Source organism: Chaetura pelagica, unplaced genomic scaffold (assembly GCF_000747805.2).
Source record: "Chaetura pelagica isolate M959 unplaced genomic scaffold, ChaPel_1.0 scaffold184, whole genome shotgun sequence".
Taxonomy (NCBI): domain Eukaryota; kingdom Metazoa; phylum Chordata; class Aves; order Apodiformes; family Apodidae; genus Chaetura; species Chaetura pelagica.
The window spans coordinates 36058-52248 of NW_009953184.1; the positions used below are offsets into that span (position 1 = coordinate 36058).

The window sequence follows — 16191 nt, forward strand, 5'->3', positions numbered from 1 at the left end:
AGCAGGAGTGGAGAGGCTGGGAATGGAGGGCTCAGGATTCCCGCGGGAGGGCAGCAGGAGCTGTCCCTGGTGCTGTCCCGGGGCATCTGCTGAGCTTCTGTGGCTGAAAGGCCTGTTTGTTCTCTGAATGATCAACATCTTAAGAGTGTGATTTCTCACCAATCTTTTCAGAAAACAAACTGGGTCCAGCTCTGGAGCCACCAACATAAGAAGGACATGAAGTTCCTGGAGAGGGTCCAGAGGAGGCCACAAAGATGATCCCAGGGCTGGAGCAGCTCTGCTCTGGAGACAGGCTGGGAGAGCTGGGGTGTTCAGCCTGGAGAAGAGAAGGCTCCAGGGAGACCTTAGAGCACCTTCCAGTGCCTGAAGGGGCTCCAGGAAAGCTGGGGAGGGACTTGGGACAAGGGCTTATAGTGAGAGGAAAAGGGATAATGGACTAAAACTGAAGGAGGGGAGATTTAGGTTAGACATCAGAAGAGGAGAGATTCAGGTCAGACATAAGGAGGAAATTCTTTAGAAGGGAGGGTGGTGAGACCCTGGCCCAGGTTGCCCAGGGAAGCTGTGGCTGCCCCATCCCTGGCAGTGTTGAAGGGCAGGTTGGATGGGGCTTCAAGCAACCTGGGCTGCAGGGAGGTGTCCCTGCCCATGCAGGGGGTTAGAACTGGATGATCTTGAAGGTCCCTTCCAACTCTAACAACTGTGTGATTCTATGATTCTATAAATATATTATTAGCTGGGAGGTGAGTCTGTTTAGGTATTTCTATATGGCTTAAGGCTCCAAACCACCCATGTTAAAAGGAAAATAGGCAATTACTTCAACTTTGTAAAACATTTATAAGATACTATGTATTCATCAAGCTGGCAACATCACGAGGCTTCCTGGCATCCAGGAGCAAAATTCAGAAATGAAAAGAAGAAGAAAAAACATTTATTTTAACTAGGGTCAGTCTGAAGTCTGGATCACAACTCTGCTCAACTCTATTCCTTTTCCAACTCTCTTGCAGGAATAATGCACATATTTGAAAAATAAGAAATTACCTTAAAATCTATAGAACAAACATAGGCTGGTTGAATCAACTTCTTTCCTCTTTTTTTTTTTTTTTTTTTTTTTTTTTTTTTTTTTTTTTTTTTTTTTTATTTCCCTATATATATGCATTTTTTTAGCTAACATTCTACTCTCAACCAGCACTATTCCTGCCCCACAGAATAACCTACTTCTGTAGTGGAATTCATGTTACAAAACTAAATCTCCAGTTGGGAAGCCTAACAGCAGCAGAACTCAAGATCATTTTTTTCTAGTATAACATGCAAAATCTTCCTCTCTAGAATTAAATATTTCAGGATATTAAGGTTTATGACCTCCAAAAAAAACCCACAACAAAACCATATAAGAAGACTTATTCTTTGTTTGATTTCTGAAGCTGAAAAACTGCATGAAAATGAGAGATCTTTCCCCTTTCATTTCCTGTTCCTTCTGTTTCATGGGAGGAATTTGGGAAAGGAATTGCACACTTTCTTTTCCTCCTTTTTGCCAGAAGCAAATTACCAGCATTTTCTGAGTCAGCAGTGCTTGATAGCAACTCTTGGGAAAAGCCAAGGATCTCCCTTTCCCCACCCCCATCACAGAATCACAGAATCACAGAATCATCACAGTTGGAAAGGACCTCTGAGATCACTGAGTCCAACAATTAACACACAAAAAACCACAAACAAACAAAAACAACAACACATACTCTGCCAAAACACACCCAGAAAAAACCCTACAATCTCAGCCAATAGAGCGTGCCCTGAAGTGCCACATCTACATGTTTCTTGAGCACCTCCAGGGATGGTGACTCCACCACTCCCCTGGGCAGCCTGTGCCAGTTCCTGACCACTTTTTCATTATAGAAATTCTTCCTATTATCTAATCTAAACCTTTCCTGCCACAAGTTCAGACAATTTCTTCTGGTCCTGTCATAATTTACTTGGGAGAAGAGGCTAAAAACCACCTTCCTACAACCTTCTTTCAGGTAGTTGTAGAGGGCAATGAAGTCTCCTCTCAGCCTCCTCTTCTCCAAACTCAACATCCTCAGTTCCCTCAGCAGCCCATTGTATGGCTTGTTCTCTGGAAATTTCATCAGCTCAGTAGCCCTCTGTCCATGCTCTGGACACACTCCATTCTCACTTGCCCAGAAAAGAAAAACAAAAAAAAAGTAGTGGACATGCAGTTCCTGATCTCTTGCTCTTCCAGGGATGGAAGAAGCCATGAAGTTCAGCAGACACCACAGGGTGGTCTCCACTTTCTAAATCTCTTCATTGTCCAGCAGAGGAGATCAAATCTGATCCACTGTAAATCCAAGAAAAGAAAGAGCATAGCTAATGTCTAATGAAGAAGAAATATAAAGAACATTGTGGAAATAAAACAGGGCTTAGTAAGGGCTCAGGGAGTTAATCTTTAAGATGTTATTATGCAGGTCTGCTTCTGAAGTTAAGTAAAACTGAATTGTCTCATTTTTGTTGTGGTGAGAGGAGTATATACAGATTATTTTTCTACTGCTTAGTAAAAGGAGCAGTTAATAAGTTGTTGTAGGACTATAACTTGCTCTTCTGTCTGAAGATGATTTAACTGGCTGTTCTTCAGCTTTATTTTGCTGAACAAAAATCAATATGAACAATCTGTCAGGAGTCCAAATTATTATGCTTATTCAATTGCATATATTATTGAGTAGGCAGTTTCCTGTAATGAAGTTCTTGGCTTAAGTTTGTAAGTTATATTAAGAGGTAGTGTATGAAAATCAGAATAAGCTGAAATAAGAAACGAAAGTGGGCAATTTTAGGCATGGGTCACCTGTGTGAGGATATCAGTGCTTGGCAAAGCCTCATCAAAGAAAACACTTCATGGTAAAGAGCAGTCTAAAAAGCCTCTCTTGAGCTTTTGGTCTAAGAACACTTGATCCATGACTACAACTTTCCAAGTGATACTACAACACATGCAGATACCAAAAGGAGTGATACTAAATATACAAAATCTGGTATATCTGAATCTCCTTCTAGAAGGCTGGTGAACACTGGTGAAAATGAAGTGATTCTTAAGAGGATACAGAAAATCTTTCAATTGAAGTTAGTAATGGAAATCCATTGGAGTTGCTTCTAACCCCTTCTTGTTCCCATCACGTTTACTGTTCTCCCATTAGTGGTTTAATTCAGGCAACCATTCCCATGAACACAGCAAACAGTAACTAGCAAATGTGATTACCAGAGCGAGATTCAGCTGACCAGTCACCAGCATATTAATCTGAATAACTATCAACTTTTTTGTAGTAATAGATAGAAATAGGCAATCCTAGAGAACAATGTCTCTCATCTGAAAGCAGGTACTTGAATAGATCTTATGAGTCATTCCCTCAGAAAGCCAACTTCTGTCCATTGATGGTGAAGGCAACTTTGGGACAATACCAAGTTTAAAATAACTATGGCATAGAAACCTAAAGATCCATGAGAAAAAGCTCCATGCTGTTTCCATGCAAAAAAAAGCAAACAAACAAATAAAAAGAATATCACAACGAGCAAAAAAGAAACAACAAAAACCCACCCTGACCTGGTATTGTTTTCATCTTCATATTAAGGTACAGAGAAATAATCAAGGAAGTTCACACAATACCAACTTCATAGTAGGGTCACAAATGTCCTATTGTATCCTAGAAAATATAGCCCAACCAGTTCACTTGCTGGGCTGTGCCATTTCTAGGCCTAATACATCTACCTCTGATGAGAGACTAAACAAAGGATTGAATAGAAGCAAAGCAGAAACAGAGGAACACTGCATGATTCTTGATAACTCTCATTGTCATCTCATGCAAATGACCCACTGAGTGACCACAATCTTCATGTGAAAGTAAAAGGGGGAGTCTGGTCATACTTTCCAACAGCAGGTCCCAGGCTGGAGCATTGCTCCCCACAAATACTTCTCTTGGAAAAGCTTTGTGCTTTTCCCAGGTTCATAGCTCTGTCAGCTGATGAAATACCAATGTCACATGCTTTGTCTTTGCTCTGGTGTCTCTGTTCCCTTTTGTGCCTCTTCCCAGCACAGTCACAGGAAAAGGAACAAGCAAGGATCCTGATTGTCTTTGGCAGCAACAGGAAGTGTCATGACTTATGGGGAGACATTGTAGGATATAATGAGAATCAGCAGACATAGTACTGGTCTTTCGTGATATTAGGGTGATAAAATACACCCTTAACACAGCCAAGAATCCAACTGTCAGCCTGTATTGGTAGATCCTACTATATTCACTGCATGCAGTTTATGATTTCATTAGAAACTGAAGCCCAGCCCTGAGGAATTATAGAAAAGATCAATTTTTTTTTGTTTGTTTTGTCTTTATTATCTCTTAGCATATGTATCAGTATCTTCTGCTTCCTTCGAGGGTTTTATAAACTCAAGCTGAGATAATCAGTTATTGCTATATTGTCCTTTCCTTGCCTTTGGGTGATGTGATTGATACAACCAACCTCTGTGGATGTGTGTACAGTATCCTGTAGTTGCTCTGTTAAAAATAACCACACATGTCTCTGTTAGTCAGTGTTCAGAATACTTGATGTTAGTAATCTACATGCTTTCCTCTATCTCTAGAATAAAATAAAATAAAATACATTTTTTCATAGGTTTATCAACATCCTGCAGCAAACAAGTTTTCCTTTATTTTTTCAGAAGACTCTCTTAGGAAACATGAGTGATTCTCTGGAGATGTCTTACTCTTTCCAGTAGGACTCATAGAATAGTTTTGAGTTGAAAGGGATCTTTAAAGGTCATCTAGTCCAACCCCTTCTGAAATTAGAAGAGACATCTTCAACTAGATAAGGTTGCTCAGAACCCCATCCAACCTGACCTGGAATGTTTCCAGGGATGAAACATCTATTAACCTCTGGGCACCCTGTGCCAATGTTTCACCATTCTGATTTAGTGAATCTTACAGCTTTTTAGGTTCAGACTAAGAAACCTAAATATATATGTTTGTATGCAAATTAAAGTGGGCTTTGGCTGCTCAGTGCATGTCCTAGGACCACCTGAGCTATCACCCAATGTCCTGCTTCGATTTCAACATTGTTCCTTGTGTAAGTCTGTCACATTCTCCAGCCCTGTGTGGGTGTCTCAGATACCCAAGGCATCTCAAATGGCTCTGGATTTCTGTCTCTACACAATAAAACTCTCTCCCCAGTGTCTCAACTTCCACTATAACCCATAAAGTCAATGCCTTTACTGAAGCCCTGAAAGTAATTCCAGTGACAAAATGAAGATGTCTGTAGGCAATGACCTGCACTCAGAAGCCTTCAGGTTTTCATCATTGTTAATGGAGGGACCCTGGGTGACTAACTCGAATTGAACATGGAATTTTTTAGGGACATACACCAGGTATTTCCACTGCAAAGATTTAATTTATTTTCACAAAGAGAACTTTTTAGTGTAAGTTTAGATGCTTCAGGGGATAGAGTTACCAGTTCACATAAACACAGCTCTCCTTCTGTAGGCCCCACGTCAGAATGTCTTGATTCCCTAAGGAATCTAGAGATACTTGCTGTTTATGTGCATCTCAGTCTGTTCCTAAAAAATCTCAACAATTCCCTAATTCTCTTGCCTCACGAACTTGCTTATTGGACACTGACGTGCAATTTACAGGCAAATTCTAGTATTCATTTAGGATTTCTCTGAAATTCAGTCACTTCCAGTGCAGAGAAATAAAAGTCAATCAGTGCTGTCTTAATCCATGTTCCATCACTAGAAATAAAGATCCTAGGAACCAGACAACTGTGCCATTGATTCCAGCAAGAATTGAATTCACTCTCTTAACTGCTGTGTATTTCTCAGGGAGACAGTCTGAAGAAGCAATAAAGACTCACTTTTGTCAGATAATGCAGCAGACAGACACAGAATATGCCATGGGAATAGGAACAAAAGGACATTTTCACAGAACTACCTTTTAAAAGAATATCCAGTTGTTTGACACCTAACTCACTCATTTGTACAGAAATAGAATCTGGGTTTAGGCCCTCCTTGAAAACACAGTTTGCATGCAGGGAAACACTAATTCAGCACTAAAATGTAGCCACTTCTGGTGAAGATTGCAGCAGCTGCCTGGTGGGACATCTGGAATATTGTGTCCAGTTCTGGGCCCCTCAGTTCAAGAAGGACAGGGAACTGCTTGAAAGAGTCCAGGGCAGAGCCACAAAGGTGATGAAGGGAGTGGAACATCTCCCTGATGAGGAAAGGCTGAGGGAGCTGGGTCTGTTGAGCTTGCAGAAGAGGACACTGAGGGGTCACTTCATCAATGTTTACAAATATCCATGTTCAGTGATGCCCAGTGATAGGACAAGGGGCAATGGGTGCAAACTGGATCATAGGAGGTTCCATGTGAATATCAGGAAGAACTTCTTCCCTGTGAAAGTGACAGAGCCCTGGGACAGGCTGCCCAGAGAGGCTGTGGAGTCTCCTTCTCTGGAGACATTCAAAACCTGTCTGGACAAGTTCTCGTGTGACGTGCTCTGGGTGATCCTGCTCTGGCAGAGGGTTGGACTTGGTGATCTCTGGAGGTCCCTTCCAGCCCCTAGGATTCTCTGGTTCTGTGACACAGCACAAGGACACAGTTTAAAAGGAGCAGCAAAGATTTGATGAAAATCATGCTAAAATCATAGATGGTCACTCAGTTACAATTTAAGTGACAGGTTAAAAGTCAGAGAGTTTTTTCTGCCACAGTATTCTAGACATTTAAAAGCTAAACTGTTTTAAATTATCACAGCTTCCAGCTGTCCATAACTCTGAAGATACTGACAAATTGCAGCAGCACAGGAAAGACCATAACTCATTTCATTGCACAAGTTTCACTGCAATTTATAGTTCATTTTTTACCTGCAGTGACTTGGGATTTGATGCCTGCAATGATATATAATGCTCACAATTGCAGCTTGGGGCATCGTGAATTAAAACAATCCCTCTGCCCCACAAGTAAAATCCATTGCAAATGCATCTACTACACTTTGCAATTCAAAATTGTCATTTAAAAGCAAAACTAAACCTAAAAGGAAGTAAGTAAGCACGTTGGACAAACCCTCATTTCCTGATAGTCTCTGCATGTAGTGTTAAGAAGATGCCCCTGTTTACTGTAGATCAATTACTCACTGCATATCATGTGTGCTATGCAGAGAAGGTAAAACTGGGCTTCTTATTATTTAACTCCAGATATTAAAAAAAAATAATAAAAACAAAGAGGTGTGTTGTAATGAACCAGCAGTCACCATAGAAACAAGGAACTCACACGTGGATCTGTACAAATAATTGGTATTTTGTTTCAATGGCTAAAACAAACCAAACCACCAAGAACTGCTCCGTTCTGTTCAGTTAAATAAGTTTTTTTGGATTGCATGAAGCACAAAGATTGGACAGGCAGATAGGAAACTATTTTTAACTTTTAATTTTGACATTCATAATTTTTTAACTGTAATTTAAGTAGCAGTGCTTCTGAAACAATGTTTTACCATGAAAGGTCAATACATTTTTAGCTTCAAAATTTGTTAATGACTATTTTTTGTCCCCTGAATTATTTTTAAAAAAGAAACAACCAGAATCTGCACTTCTCAATAACTAACCAGCTTGCAGAAAAACAATTTTATTCAGTACTGCTCCCAGAAACTCATCCTATCTGAGTCAGGATCTTACCCAGTTGCCTGGACAAAATTTATTACACTTATTTTTTTAAAAAAAACCAATGCTCCTCAGTTATTAAAGAAGGACTTCCTGGCAATTTTGAAGGATTACAGAATTGAAAACTTTGAAAGAACCAGGTAAGAATTATTACAATGAGTATATTATGGGATGGGAATGGTAGCTCATACTTTGTGGTTAATGGTGTTTTCAGAACTGTAGGCGTTAAATTCCTGTACCTTTCCTTCCCTTCATTTCCCACCTGAATGGAAGTCCATCTAATGTTGAGATGACTAAACTTAGATTTATTAGAAGGGCTTGCAAAAGAGGCAGTCCACATCTAAACTACCAAAAGGCTGCTGAATGTGTTGGCAGAATGTGCTCATGCTGCCCAAGGAGATAATAGAAATTTCTGCTCCATTACAGCAATTTTTGCATCTTTTCTCTGAGTCATCTCAACTGACCGTCTCCAGGTTGATGATTGTCTCACCTAAGTTTCTAACTGTCTTAGAGAGTCCATACAGCTTCACTGGTTCTCTGGCTTCCCTCTTGAGTCAGTTGAGAGAAAAAAGGTCATTCCACAGAATAATTTATCCCACAAATGTCAGGAGCCCATAACAGAAAGGAATAGCTCTAAGGAAGGACCCACTGCTCTTCAGTAGCTACTTAGACTCAGTTTAGACTAGAAAATTGAGGTGCTTTTTACTAAAATCAAGAGAGATAAATCACATATCTGGAGACATAACAGTGAGTAAGAACTAGGGTTTGAGTACAGTGTCTAAGGACAGAGACTGAAGTATCCATATCTACCATGTGTGCTGTAGAAAATCCATGGCAGAATACTGCTCTGGTCCTGCATGATGCACCTGTGGCTCCCTAAACACTCTACCAGTTTGCTACTGTGGGTGGCACATGGCACTGTAGGGGAAAGGATAATACACTTCAGGAACAGGCTGCCCAGGGAAGAGGTGGAGTCACCATCCCTGGAGATGTTAAAAAAAATGCATGGACAAAGCACCTCAAGACATGGTTGTGTTGGCACGATGGTGTTGGGTTGATGGTTGGACCTGATGATCTTTTCTGACCTTAATGATTCTATGATTCTGTATTAAAGAAAGATTTTCACTACCCTGAGACACATTATAGGGTTATTAAAGACACTGTGATCCCTAATGAGGCATGGTACATGGATTACCAGACTCTTGGTGACCCATCTAGGGCTGGAAGCAAAAGCTGTAGGTTTGCACAAGCACAGCACTGCCCTGCAGCAAAATACCTCTGGTCTCAGGACCATCATCTCAGCTGAGAGTTATGATGCCAAATGAATATCCCTGCTCAACTGACATTAGTATGTGCATCTTCATGTTATGTCTAGGGTACAATCTGGATGAGTTTTTAAACCCAGTTACCAGAAATTCTTTACCAGTAAAATTCTTATTATACTATTTTTCTTCCCAGGTACAGCATATACGTAAGTATAGCCTGGCTGTGCATTATAGAGTGATGAGAAAGAAATATGCTAGAGGCTTTTCCTAGAAATAGCAACATACCTGTGGCTCATCCCTTGGTGGTTTGCCCTGTCTCCAGCTGTGGTTGACAAGAAACTTTTCTGTAGACCATTTCAAAGCATTTTGTCAATGACAGCACCACTGCTTTCCCCTGCCACAGTTGATCCTGAACTTTTTCACTTCCAGTCTTTCAGCTTCACCACTATAATTTAATAGGCTCACAACATCTCTTTTAGCTGCTGCAGCTCCATTGGAGAAGAAGATTCTTAATGGAACGTGCAGCTTGGTTTATTGCTGGATTATGAAGGTTTTGTTCATTCCAGTACTGTTACATTATTAATGACACAATTCATACCAACTAACTTCAGATCTCCATGATGATTGTTTTCATGGGCAATGGGGAGAAATGTGGATTTCTCATACAGTCTTCCCAACATAGGATGGATGTCTAAAATAGGGTAAGTCCTGTGAGTACCTGTAAGTATGAGTGACTTTTAAGTACTTATTTTAATCTATTGACTATCAACGCAGTCTAAATAACCAGCAACAATCTCTCTACTATATACAGTTATATTTGGGTGACATGAATACAACCATTGTATCTGATGAGTAAACTTGTGAAAAGCTTGTTAATAACCTGAGCATTCAGCAAAGAGCTAAAGAATGGGCCAGTGCTTGAAAACCAGGGGTTAGTGAAGCTCTTTTTCTTGCACTTGCTTGAGAAAGAGTAAAGCTTGATCATAGTTCAGGTATCAAGCATTGCTCAGGTGGCTTGTTCAGACAGAGACTTCTGCAGCACTGATGTCTGAAATGAGCATGATTCATGGCATTGCATGATCCCTATCTTCTACCTTGAAATTCTTGATTATTACTACAATCTCCAATATGATCTCAGTAGAAGACATTATAAGCAGTGTCACATGGATAAATCAATCAGTACAAAAAAAGCCTCTTTGACCTAAAACAGATGTATCCAGGCAGATCAAAGCTATCAAAGTTAGTAACCTGGCTCAAATAGGAGCCAAGTAGAAAACATTCAGGTGTAGAGACATATTCTTAGTTTTACCCTCCCAACTCTAGGAATTAAATAGCTTTTAAAAGCTGAGTTTGAGAAGAACAATCCTAGACCTATTGTTCTTGTGCACAGCTGCATCAATAAAGGAGACAGATGCACACACACAAAGGCACACAATGAAGTAATGTCTTCCCAGTGGTGCCAAGGGAAATAAGATTAGATAATTAAAAGGTTCTGGAAGGACAGGAGGCCGATGAGAGGCTCAATAAAAATCTAAAACTAAAAAATCCTTACTACATTGTCATCTGAAGACAGAAACATTTTCCAAAGTCTACTGTGATTTTGCATCTTCTTGCAATACCAGGATTGCCTTCTGCTTATCATGTCCTAGCTCTTTGGTACCCTTTCCAGTCTCCTTCCTATTGATCTGCAGGGTAACTTGCTGGTAGGATTCCTCTCAACAAAGATCACACTGTAGGCATTGCACCCCTGCACTTACTAACTTCACTTTAATTTCTTGACTTGTTTGGCAATGCTACTGCCCTTCAAAATTTTCAGAGGAAGGACAGGAGGACTGGGACCAGCTAACTAGGACTACAAGATAGAGATTAATTTACCAGTGAGTCATGAAGCACATCATCACCAATGAGTCCTCATCACTTCTGGTTTTTTTCAAATTCTTGCACCATGAACTTGCACTTGCACTTCAGGCTTCTGAAGAATAGAGACCATTTAAGAGGAAGAAGCCTTATAAAATCCACAGGAAAAAAAACCAAACAACAAACAAAAAACAACAACCCACAGATAAAAGTTCAAGGCAATCCTTGTCTGAAGCATTCTAGGGACTACAGAAGAGCAGAAAGAGGGAGAAGAGTGTTGTGGAAAAGAAAACAGTAGTGAACATAAAAGGTGGGCATGAGAGGTAGAGAGGGAAGGAAAAGGGAAAACAAGAAAGCACTGACAAGGCAGGGCTGGGTTTTTTCCAGCACATGGTGCCAGCATTGCTCTTCAAGACCTGGGGCTGCAGTTGCAGCACCAACATTGTGCTCCTGTTGGACCTCACCCAGCGGAGCTCTGGGGAACCATTTAGTTTATGTCTGTGCTCACAGATGCTGAACACAGCAAAGGGGCAAAGCAAAGGCAGGAGAGTTGAACTATTGTACAGTGTAGGACCCAGTTAGATATTCCTCTTTTGCCTTCAAAGTCTATTGCTTTCCATGCAGTACTTTTAGGCAGAAGAAATATCAGAGCAGGAGAAGAGGTTTCTAAATAGGACCAGAGAACCTACTGCTGCCGTTTTTATTCTTTGCACCACGTAGGCACTTGGAGTAGGATCTGTGACATTATTGCTCCAGATATGGTAGAAATACACATCACAAAGACTGTTCAGGTCCCAGATTCAAGTTTTATAAGTGATCCTTTGACTTTGTGTCACCGACAATGGAAGAAAATGAAACTATCTCTAAAAAAAAGGACTTTAACCTTTTGTCCTTGTTTGTGCCACTTCTGGACAGGGGAGGAATTGGGAAGTTCTTCTGTGATGTAGAAAGAGGGTCTCAAAAGCACATCCCTGGGGGTGAAATGAGCCATCTTAAGTACTTGCTTTCCTCAAGTCCACCAAACCACACAGTTCATTTGCCCAAAGAAGGGAAGTAGAAAAAAAAAATATCTCATGTATGAGACAAATAGCAGGACTCTCACTGAAATATTTCTAGCAGCTAAAAAGCAGGCATGGTTTGCTTCAGAGGATGCTCTGGTAACACAGAGATCTGCATCTTACCCTCCCTGGCTTCTGGGCTAAATTATGTGACAACAAAAAATGGGAGAGAAATCTCCCATCTTTTATCACAGACACAATGTGTTTTATTTATCTACCTGGATTTGTGCAAGGTGTTTGACACTGTCCCACATGACATCCTGGTCTCCAAACGGACAAGGCATGGATTTGACAAATGGACCACTCCGTGGATAAGAGATTGGTGGCTGGATGGCTGCACCCAGAGAGTTGTGGTCAATGGCTCCATGTCCAAATAGAGGCAGGTGACGAGTGGTGTCCCTCAGGGGGACCTCAATATTGGGACCAGTGCTGTTTAACATCTTTGTTGGAGGCATGGACAGTGATATTAAGTGTATCCTTAGCAAATTTACTGATGATACCAAGCTGTGTGGTGTGGCTGGCACCCAAGAGGGAAGGGAAGCCATTCAGAGGGAAAGCCTTGACAGGCTGGAAAGGTGGGCCAGTGCCGACCTCATGAAGCTCAACAAGGCCAAGTAGAGCCCTGCACGTGGGTCAGTGCAGCCCCAGGCACTAATACAGGCTGGGGGGAGAATGGCTGGAGAGCAGCCCTGAGGAGAAGGACTTGGGGGTGGGAGGAGATGAGAAGCTGGACATGAGCCACCAGTGAGAGCTGGAGCCCAGAGGGGCAATTGTGTCCTGGGCTGCATCAAAAGAAGTGTGGCCTGCAGGGCCAGGGAGGGGATTCTGCCCCTCTACTCTGCTCTGGTGAGATCCCACCTGGAACACTGTGTCCAGTTCTGGTGCCCTGAGCACAGGAAAGATATGGAGTTGTTGGAGAGGGGCCAGAGAAGGGCCACCAAGATGATCAGAGGGCTGGAACAGCTCTGCTATGGAGACAGGCTGAGAGAGTTGGGGCTGTTCAGCCTGGAGAAGAGAAGGCTCCATGGAGACCTTAGAGCACCTTCCAGTGCCTGAAGAGCCTACGAGAAAGCTGGGGAGGGGCTTTTCGTCAGAGAAGGTAGTGATAGGACAAGGGGAAATGGCTTTAAACTGAGAGAGGGGAGATTTAGGTTAGATATTAGGAAGAAATTCTTCACTATAAGGGTGGTGAGGAACTGGAATAGGTTGTCCAGGGAGGTTTTTGATGCCCTATCTCTGGAGGTTTTTAAGGCCAGGTTAGATGAGGTTTTGTGCAACCTGATGTAGTGGTTCCCTGCTCATGGCAGGGGGGTTGGAACTTGATGATCTTTAAGGTCCCTTCCAACCTTAATGATTCTATCCTATGATTTGCTTCTCTCTGTAGTTCTACCAATTCTAGTCATAGTAGAAACATTTTTGCCAGGACTCAGAAAATAGACCCTGATTTCCAATTTGTTTGTCATACTTTGACCTCCTCTCACTGGTGCTGGCCATGGGCAGCTCCTGCTGCAACCAGTGGAAAATAAGACAGGATATGAAACTATTAATTTATTCTTCTCTTGTTCCCTCAGTTTCTTATCTTAGCAATAGCACAAGTATGCTTTATCAAGATTATGGTCATCACAATGTTAATCTTTGTAAAAGTCTTCAGATCATGTGAGAAAGAGGCACAAATTATTACTGAAATCATGAGGGGGAATGAGCTGGTACAGAACAGACCCATGAAACACTTGGTCTTCTGTCCAGTCCCCAATATCTGTTGCCACCTGCACTAACAGAAGACATTAACATTATCAAGATCTTTCCAAGCACAGTTTCTTTTTTATTTCCTTTTTTGCTTGTTGTTTTACTGGATCCATTTTATAGATATATGTGACTGCATCACCTAAAGTACAAAAGCAAATGTCTGACCTGTGATAATAACCAGCAATTGTTCTGGTAAATCCCCACTGATTAAATTTTTGTCCTTACCATGCTCAATAACCACACACCTCTTACAGTAAGATGTTTGCACTGACATTGCTGGAAACCCCTGCAGACATGGCAGGAAATGTTTAGAAACCACCAGTACAATGGACATGGTCTATCCCAAGCTGGAACTCACCTGGAGAAGAGTCATTGAGGGGGTTCAGGGCAGTTGTCCTTCGTATCTTCTCCAAACAGGTCTCTTGCTCCTTCTTAATGATGCAGTTGGAATGGGTTGCTGCAACCTGAAATGTGAGGGGGAAAATATGGAGAAAAAAAACCAATTACAAACTTAAAATAGCTACTGAGTTTATGATGAAACATCAGTTTTGCAATCTGACTTAAAAATAAATAAATAAATAAATAAAATGTCCACAGAAGATGAGAGAAAACTACAAAAGTATTTTCTTTCTCACCCCTGCTCCAAAATGCTGAAAGCCAAACTAAGCAATTATGTTGCTCAGAAATTATTTGGGGCTTTTATGTTGCTCTCCCTGTCAAAGTGCAATTTCTAATGTGTTTTCTTTATTTTAATGTGTTCCTACTTCATGTAAGGCTGAAGTAAAAGTACCTCTAAATAGAGAAATAATTGAAAGAGGAATCAGAAATTAATTGATATTCAGTTCCACCATTTCCTTTTGAGGCCTGCACAACCCATTAACCTCACTCAGGTCTCAAAACCAAATTAAAAGATCAAGTCATCTCAGTTGAATTAGCATTGTATTCTCTTCTGGCTTGAAAGTTGCCTTGTTTTCACTGGGAATAAAGGAAGAAGGAATGCCATAAGAGAATACAATGTCAATTCAACTGAGATGACTTGACACAAACTTCACCCCCCTATCCCCTTAGGACTTGAAGGCAGCCCACTGCAAGGAAGAAAAGTAAGGGCTAAAAAAAAAAAAGAAGAAAAAGATAAATTAGTCTGTAACAGGAACATCACAGTCAACAGAAAGCAGGTAATCCCAAAGCAGCAAACAAGTAAGAACAAGACCAGCTCCCAGAAATCAATACACTTCCTGCAGCAGAAAGTAGCCAGGGGATATCAATTCAAGTGTAACACAATTTTGGGTTTCATTAGAACATTTTGTAGGGGCACTGCTAAGGTTCAAATCTCACTCAGTGGAAAACACCACGAAAATCAGTGCACTGGTTGAAGATGGGTGAGGTCACCCTGGTTCCCTGCAAGCAACTTTATTCTTTCATATTTCCCATGCCATTTCCTTCACCCTTGATGATGAAGAAGTAGAAGGGAAGTACAGGATTTTACAGACTTTGTCTGTTTTCCCTTACATGCTAAATAGGAACAAGCAAGCAGGGAAAGCAATACCTGAATTCAATCTACTTTGGTTTATTTTGCAGCCTTGCCTCACATCCCAACAGAGGGAATGAAGTGAACACTCTGGGTCACTAATGCATTAAACTGCCACCCCACACTCAAAACGCACTTCGGGTAAACCCCAAGGCAGGTGCAATCCCAGGTTGGGGAATCTTGTGTTGTGCTTTGGTGTGTGCTAGGAGGCAAGGATCCATTGACACACTTTTGACCTTTTAGCAGCTACGAACCACCACCCCTATTTCAAAGAGAGGTTTTCCTAATGAACTTCTACTTCACTGGCTTTACTCACCACTTCTAGGAACTGATAATGCTACAATTTCATCTCCAACAGCCCAGGAATAAATTTCAGCTATTTTCCCCATGGGGTGTACCAGACATAAGCATATTAGATCTGTTTATCTTCAAAACAAACATTGTTCTGTTCTAAGGGCTCTCAAGTGCCTGGAAAGCATATATTGTAACTGATCTCTGGGATCTTCCAAGAAAATGAAGGTTTTTTCTGATTCCCTGAATCCTGACGAAGATTCAGAAAATTGTGTTGGCTGACATTCAGGTTCTTAGAATACCTTTTTAAAAGATAAATAGGAAATAGCAATTAATTCAGGATTCTGCTGCTAGAACTGGTTCACTCTATATTTCCCAGGGTCTGAAAAGAGTATCCAGAGATTGTCACAGTATATGAACGTGACAGTTCCTATACTGTTCAGTATGTGTGGCTCAGAAAAGCTATATAAGAATAAGAATAATAAAAATGTAGTTGTCATAGTGTGGTATTGAGAGACTTTTTACATGGGCTTGTTGTGATAAGACAAAGGGTAATAGTTTTAAGCTGGAAGAGGGAGATTTAACTTTGATTTTAGGAAGAAACTCTTCAGTGTGAGGGTGGTGAGACACTGGCCCAGGTTGCTCAGAGAAGCTGTGGAAGCCCCCTCATTGGGAGTGTTGAAGGACAGGTTGGATAGAGCTCTGAGCAACCTGGTCTGGTAGGACATGTCCCTGCCCATGGCAGGGGGAGTGGAACTAGATGATCTT

General features: G+C 41.2%; 1 protein-coding gene across 1 annotated transcript in view; it reads right to left on the reverse strand.

The window, feature by feature from the left end:
- The window catches only part of ADCYAP1R1 (adenylate cyclase activating polypeptide 1 (pituitary) receptor type I), a gene marked incomplete at its 3' end in the record, with an annotated part of 71993 nt that overhangs the window by 35043 nt on the left and 20759 nt on the right, over positions 1 to 16191 (reverse strand). Inside the window, exon 2 of the mRNA XM_009997334.1 lies at positions 13963 to 14068. Coding sequence (XP_009995636.1) covers positions 13963 to 14068 — 106 coding nt within the window. The remainder of the gene's footprint in view (positions 1 to 13962; positions 14069 to 16191) is intronic.